The following is an 8,043-nucleotide window of genomic DNA, read 5'->3' as shown; positions in this document are numbered from 1 at the left end:
TAATTTAAACCAAATTGTTTCATTATTTATTTTAAGGCTAATTTGATTTTTATTGATGTATTATATTAAGTTAAAATAAGTGTTCATTCAGTATTGTTGTAATTGTCTACTGTTAATTTTAGTTTATTTCACTTTTGTTTATTAACTATTTCACTTGCTTTGGTAATGTTAACATATGTTTTCCATGTCAATAAAGCCCCTTAAATTGAAATTGAATTGAGAGAGAGAGAGAGAGAGAGAGAGAGAGAGAGAGAGAGAGAGAGAGAGAGAGAGAGGAAGGATGGATGGATGGATGGAGAAAGGGAGAGAGATGATAGAGAGAAAGGCTACGGGGAGAGATTATTAGTAGAATGATCTTGTAGTAGTAATTTAGGGAAGTAGTAGTCAGAGCGGGAATTGAACCATCAACCTTCTTTAACAGAAACTAACTACCTCCTATAGACAATATGGTCCAAACCTACTCCTACCATCATCCGCTGTCGTTGTTTCTTGGCCTTCCTGACGTTTTGAATAAACCGGCGGCCCATCTTCTTAGCGTACCACACCGACACAAACATCCCGCCTACCGGAGCCTTACCGGAGCCCCGCGAGCTCAGCTCAGCTCACCAAGATAGCACCTTACAAACCCGGGAGAGGCACGCGCAGGGGAGGTTCATAAATATCCTCTATATTACATAAATAACACGCTGCGCGCGTTCCCGATTCAGCTGAAATCGAGGATACACGAGGGAACAGATTGGTCCCCAAAAATTAAAACCACGTTAATTAAAAACCGTTAAACCGAATAGTCCCATGAGCCATGTAGACTATTCAGTCTAAAATGCTCTTCTCTCGAACCCTGCCGGTCTAATGTCGGTTCAGTAGATCGGAGTTTCAGCTCCAATCAATCAAACAAACAACAGTCCCGTTGAACTGTAACCGGCTCCATGGTTGGTCGTGACTGGATGCAGTTCCCCTCTTCTCTACCGACCGCGGGGAGAGAGGAGTCAGAAGGCGAAATCATTCCCTTCACAGCGCAAGATTCCTTCCGTGTGTCTGTCAACGGACGGACTCGTGATGTAAACGTTAGATTCTCCCGGTAAGGACAACACCAGCTGACACAGCCGTTTAGCCGTTCATCAGTCCGCCGAGGCTGCATCTCTATTCCGGTCGGTTTATTCTCCTCTCCTCCTCCTCATCTTGTGCACGTTACCACTCCATCTGGTGCTCACTGAGATGTATCTTCCTCTCTGTCCCCCCTCCCCCCCACTCTCCCTCTCCTCACTCTGTCAGCTTTCTCTCTGCCCCCCCCCCACTCTCCCTCTCCTCTCTCTGTCAGCTTTCTCTCTGTCCCCCCACTCTCTCTCTCCTCTCTCTGTCCCCCCCACCACTCTCTCCTCACTCTGTCCCCCCACTCTCTCTCTCCTCTCTCTGTCAGCTTTCTCTCTGTCCCCCCCAATCTCTCTCTCCTCACTCTGTCCCCCCACTCTCTCTCTCCTCTCTCTGTCCCCCCCCCCACTCTCTCTCTCCTCTCTCTATCCCCCCACTCTCTCTCCTCTCTCTATCCCCCCCACTCTCTCTCCTCTCTCTGTCCCCCCCACTCTCTCTCCTCACTCTGTCCCCCCCACTCTCCCTCTCCTCACTCTGTCAGCTTTCTCTCTGTCCCCCCAATCTCTCTCTCCTCACTCTGTCCCCCCCACTCTCTCTCTCCTCTCTCTGTCCCCCCCACTCTCTCTCTCCTCTCTCTGTCCCCCCACTCTCTCTCTCCTCTCTCTGTCCCCCCCACTCTCTCTCCTCACTCTGTCCCGCCCACTCCCCCTCTCCTCCTTCTGTCAGCCTTCTCTCTGTCCCCCCCCCACTCTCTCTCCTCACTCTGTCCCCCCCACTCTCTCTCTGTCAGCTTTCTCTCTGTCCCCCCCACTCTCTCTCTCCTCACTCTGTCAGCTTTCTCTCTGTCCCCCCCACTCTCTCTCCTCACTCTGTCCCCCCACTCTCTCTCTCCTCTCTCTGTCATCTTTCTCTCTGTCCCCCCTCTCTCTCTCTCCTCTCTCTGTCTCCCCCACTCTCTCTCTCCTCTCTCTGTCAGCTTTCTCTCTGTCCCCCCCACTCTCTCTCTCCTCTCTCTGTCCCCCCCACTCTCTCTCTTCTCACTCTGTCCCCCCCACTCTCTCTCTCCTCACTCTGTCAGCTTTCTCTCTGTTTCCCCCCCACAGTCTCTCTCCTCACTCTTTCCCTCCCTCTCTCTGTCCCCCCACTCTCTAGTTCTCAGCTAGCTATCTCGCCCTTCCCCTCCCTCTCTTTCTCTCTGAAGGATTTCCCTAGCTCCTGTAACAGCCTCTGACAAAATTAAATCAATTCACTGATATAATAGACAGACACAAAGAGAGGAGAGAAGAGGGGGAGGAGAGGAGAGGAAATGAAGGAATAAAGGAATATATCATAAGGGTGAATGTGAGAAGAAGTTAGTCTCTCTAACAACCTCTGCACTAACACACTCAGTGTTAACCTCTGCACTAACACTCTCAGTGTTAACCTCTGCACTAAAACACTCAGTGTTAACCTCTCTACCAAGCTCTGCACCAACGCACTCAGTGTTAACCTCTGCACTAACACACTCAGTGTTAACATCTGCACTAACACACTCAGTGTTAACCTATGTACCAACCTCTGTGCTAACACACTCAGTGTTAACCTCTGCACTAAAACACTCAGTGATAACCTCTGCACTAACACACTGTGTTAACCTCTGCACTAACACACTCAGTGTTAACCTCTCTACCAACCTCTGCACTAACACACTCAGTGTTAACCTCTGCACTAACACACTCAGTGTTAACCTCTCTACCAACCTCTGCACTAACACACTCAGTGTTAACCTCTGCAATAACACACTCAGTGTTAACTTCTCTACCAACCTATGCACTAACACACTCAGTGTTAACCTCTCTACCAACCTCTGCACTAACACACTCAGTGTTAACCTCTGCACTAACACACTCAGTGTAACTTCTCTACCAACCTCTGCACTAACACACTCAGTGTTAACCTCTGCACTAACACACTCAGTGTTAGCCTCTCTACCAACCTCTGCACTAACACACTCAGTGTTAACCCCTGTACTAACACAATCAGTGTTAACCTCTGCACTAACACACTCAGTGTTAACCTCTGCACTAACACACTCAGTGTTAACCTCTGCACGAACACACTCAGTGTTAACCCCTGCACCAACACACTCAGTGTTAACCTCTACCAACCGCTGCACTAACACATTCAGTGTTAACCTCTGCACTAACACACTCAGTGTTAGCCTCTCTACCAACCTCTGCACTAACACACTCAGTGTTAGCCTCTCTACCAATCTCTGCACTAACACACTCAGTGTTAACCTCTCTACCAACCCCTGTACTAACACACTCAGTGTTAACCTCTGCACTAACACACTCAGTGTTACCGACCTCTACCAACCTCTGCACTAACACACTCAGTGTTACCAACCTCTACCAACCTCTGCAATAACACACTCAGTGTTAACCTCTGCACTAACACACTCAGTGTTAACCTCTCTAACAACCGCTGCACTAACACATTCAGTGTTAACCTCTGCACTAACACACTCAGTGTTAGCCTCTCTACCAACCTCTGCACTAACACACTCAGTGTTAGCCTCTCTACCAATCTCTGCACTAACACACTCAGTGTTAACCTCTCTACCAACCCCTGTACTAACACACTCAGTGTTAACCTCTGCACTAACACACTCAGTGTTACCAACCTCTACCAACCTCTGCACTAACACACTCAGTGTTACCAACCTCTACCAACCTCTGCAATAACACACTCAGTGTTAACCTCTCTACCTAGCTCTGCACCAACACACTCAGTGTTAACCTCTGCACTAACACACTCAGTGTTAACCTCTGCACTAACACACTCAGTGTTAACCTATGTACCAACCTCTGTGCTAACACACTCAGTGTTAACCTCTGCACTAAAACACTCAGTGATATCCTCTGCACTAACACACTGTGTTAACCTCTGCACTAACACACTCAGTGTTAACCTCTCTACCAACCTCTGCACTAACACACTCAGTGTTAACCTCTGCACTAACACACTCAGTGTTAACCTCTGCACCAACACACTCAGTGTTAACCCCTGCACCAACACACTCAGTGTTAACCTCTACCAACCGCTGCACTAACACATTCAGTGTTAACCTCTGCACTAACACACTCAGTGTTAGCCTCTCTACCAACCTCTGCACTAACACACTCAGTGTTAGCCTCTCTACCAATCTCTGCCTTAACACACTCAGTGTTAACCTCTCTACCAACCCCTGTACTAACACACTCAGTGTTAACCTCTGCACTAACACACTCAGTGTTACCGACCTCTACCAACCTCTGCACTAACACACTCAGTGTTACCAACCTCTACCAACCTCTGCAATAACACACTCAGTGTTACCAACCTCTACCAACCTCTGCAATAACACACTCAGTGTTAACCTCTCTACCTAGCTCTGCACCAACACACTCAGTGTTAACCTCTGCACTAACACACTCAGTGTTAACCTCTGCACTAACACACTCAGTGTTAACCTATGTACCAACCTCTGTGCTAACACACTCAGTGTTAACCTCTGCACTAAAACACTCAGTGATATCCTCTGCACTAACACACTGTGTTAACCTCTGCACTAACACACTCAGTGTTAACCTCTCTACCAACCTCTGCACTAACACACTCAGTGTTAACCTCTGCACTAACACACTCAGTGTTAACCTCTGCACCAACACACTCAGTGTTAACCCCTGCACCAACACACTCAGTGTTAACCTCTACCAACCGCTGCACTAACACATTCAGTGTTAACCTCTGCACTAACACACTCAGTGTTAGCCTCTCTACCAACCTCTGCACTAACACACTCAGTGTTAGCCTCTCTACCAATCTCTGCCTTAACACACTCAGTGTTAACCTCTCTACCAACCCCTGTACTAACACACTCAGTGTTAACCTCTGCACTAACACACTCAGTGTTACCGACCTCTACCAACCTCTGCACTAACACACTCAGTGTTACCAACCTCTACCAACCTCTGCAATAACACACTCAGTGTTAACCTCTGCACTAACACACTCAGTGTTAACCTCTCTAACAACCGCTGCACTAACACATTCAGTGTTAACCTCTGCACTAACACACTCAGTGTTAGCCTCTCTACCAACCTCTGCACTAACACACTCAGTGTTAGCCTATCTACCAATCTCTGCACTAACACACTCAGTGTTAACCTCTCTACCAACCCCTGTACTAACACACTCAGTGTTAACCTCTGCACTAACACACTCAGTGTTACCAACCTCTACCAACCTCTGCACTAACACACTCAGTGTTACCAACCTCTACCAACCTCTGCAATAACACACTCAGTGTTAACCTCTCTACCTAGCTCTGCACCAACACACTCAGTGTTAACCTCTGCACTAACACACTCAGTGTTAACCTCTGCACTAACACACTCAGTGTTAACCTATGTACCAACCTCTGTGCTAACACACTCAGTGTTAACCTCTGCACTAAAACACTCAGTGATATCCTCTGCACTAACACACTGTGTTAACCTCTGCACTAACACACTCAGTGTTAACCTCTCTACCAACCTCTGCACTAACACACTCAGTGTTAACCTCTGCACTAACACACTCAGTGTTAACCTCTGCACCAACACACTCAGTGTTAACTTCTCTACCAACCGCTGCACTAACACACTCAGTGTTAACCTCTGTACCAACCTCTGCAATAACACACTCAGTGTTAACCTCTGCACTAACTCACGCAGTGTTAACCTCTGTACCAACACACTCAGTGTTAACCTCTCTACCAACCTCTGCACTAACATATTCAGTGTTAACCTCTGCACTAACACACTCAGTGTTAGCCTCTCTACCAACCTCTGCACTAACACACTCAGTGTTAACCTCTGCACTAACCCACTCAGTGTTAACCTCTCTACCAACCTCTGCACTAACACACTCAGTGTTAACCTCTGCACTAACACACTCAGTGTTAACCTCTCTACCAACCTCTGCATTAACACACTTTGTGTTAACCTCTCTACCAACCTCTGCACTACCACATGACACACTACAGCACTCAGCTTATACAGTATTCTATAGTAGAGAGAGAGAGGGAGGAATAAATAGACAGAGAGATAAAGAGAGAGAGAAATAATGAGAGAGAGATAAAGAGAGAGAGAGAGAGAGAGAGAGAGAGAGAGAGAGATAGAGAGAGAGAGAGAGAGAGAGAGAGACAGAGAGAGAGAGAGAGAGAGAGAGAGAGAGAGAGAGAGAGAGAGAGAGAGAGAGAGAGAGAGAGAGAGAGACAGAGAGAGAGAGAGAGAGAGAGAAAGAAAGAGTGATATATTTAAAGAGAGAAAGAGCCTTGGGGAATACGCTGCAGCTTTAATTGAATTTTCTCAAAATAATTACTCTAGTTCACTACAACACACCCAGCAAACCTGGAACATTTCCAGAACGTTCAAAAATGTTTCAAATGAAATACCCTTGGAATGTTCCCCTAACGTTCACTACAATGTTGTGCATCATCTGTATCAACCACCTCAGAACATTCCACAAATGTTCTCATTGGGTTTCCAGGTAATAACACAATGTACCATTAATGTCTTCCCAGCAAACCAAATGTGGTTTTTTAATGGTTCCCATAACTTGTAATTAGGTTGTGGGAACAGTGTGACTACAATATTTAAGTTAGGTTCCACATGACATTCTCTTAATAATGTAAGAATGAAATAAGTACGTTTTTAACGAAGTTCAGTTTATGTTCAACAAAATATTCCGTTGATGTTCACATAATAAACATCTAACTTTGTCTTGGAGGTCCTGAGAACATTTCAATAACATTTTTGTGTTTGGGGAACCTACAGTATTTATTATAATTTGTATTTGTATTCATTACGGATTTCCGTTAGCTGCTGCTACTCTTTGAATGCATTTAGGTGTACAACTGGCTAGGTATCTTCCTGTTCTCTTGGGGTCCAGCAAAATTAAGGCAATTAATATCATTTTGAAAACATTACAAATACACACAACAGATTTTTCAACATATTAATGTACCCACAGTGTTCCAACAACCGAATTACATTTTTATATATATTTATATATATATATTTTTAACCTAAATATCAGACCTGCATACACCTAACACATATAATATTCAACATGACAAAACACATAGAGAAAAACAAACATAATTCTCATTCTGAACTGACCACGAGGGACCAGAACATCTCATTTCAGCTCTAGAAGTTGTTCTACATAAAGGGTGTATAACAACTAACAGCAGCTTTACTGTGTGGAGACCGAAGGGGCCTCCAGGGTTATCCAAGCCTGAGACCGGGTTCAACCTAATGAAACATTCTGGGAACCTTTATAGAACAGATTAAATGTGTTCTGGGAACCTTTATAGAACAGATTAAATGTGTTCTGGGAACCTTTATATAACAGATTAAATGTGTTCTGGGAACCTTTATATAACAGATTAAATGTGTTCTGGGAACCTTTATAGAACAGATTAAATGTGTTCTGGGAACCTTTATAGAACAGATTAAAGGTGTTCTGGGAACCTTTATAGAACAGATTAAATGTGTTCTGGGAACTTTATAGAACAGATTAAATGTGTTCTGGGAACTTTATAGAACAGATTAAAGGTGTTCTGGGAACTTTATAGAACAGATTAAAGGTGTTCTGGGAACCTTTATAGAACAGATTAAATGTGTTCTAAGGACGCTCTTGTAACATAAACTGAATGCTTTTTGCATCCTAAAATAAACCTTGTAGAATTATCGTCACAATTGGTCAGTTTTTGTGTTTTGGGAACATATTTTGTAATGTACCCACATTGTTCTCACCAGACTGTTCCCACAACCTAATGAGACGTTCTGGGAACCATTAAAGAACAGATTACATGTGTTCTACGAACGTTCAGGCAAATGTTTTATACAAAAATCATATAATCCTCACCACGACTGAACGGTT

At 44.8% G+C, this 8,043-nt stretch overlaps 1 protein-coding gene across 3 annotated transcripts in view; it reads right to left on the bottom strand.

The window, feature by feature from the left end:
- LOC109886097 (disks large homolog 4) overlaps positions 1–8,043 on the bottom strand; it is a 132,150-nt gene that overhangs the window by 86,632 nt on the left and 37,475 nt on the right. The window contains exon 1 of one of the 3 annotated variants that reach the window (XM_031791504.1): positions 468–1,216. The exons of the other annotated variants lie outside the window; for them this stretch is intronic. Within the exon in view, the coding sequence (XP_031647364.1) occupies positions 468–557 (90 nt within the window). The 5' untranslated portion in view covers positions 558–1,216. Of the gene's footprint in view, positions 1–467; positions 1,217–8,043 lie in introns of those variants that run through there. 3 annotated transcript variants of the gene reach the window in all.

Source organism: Oncorhynchus kisutch, linkage group LG16 (assembly GCF_002021735.2).
Source record: "Oncorhynchus kisutch isolate 150728-3 linkage group LG16, Okis_V2, whole genome shotgun sequence".
Lineage (NCBI taxonomy): Eukaryota > Metazoa > Chordata > Actinopteri > Salmoniformes > Salmonidae > Oncorhynchus > Oncorhynchus kisutch.
The sequence above is the reverse complement of the archived record's forward strand: the minus strand, read 5'-3'. Positions and strand labels throughout refer to the sequence as shown.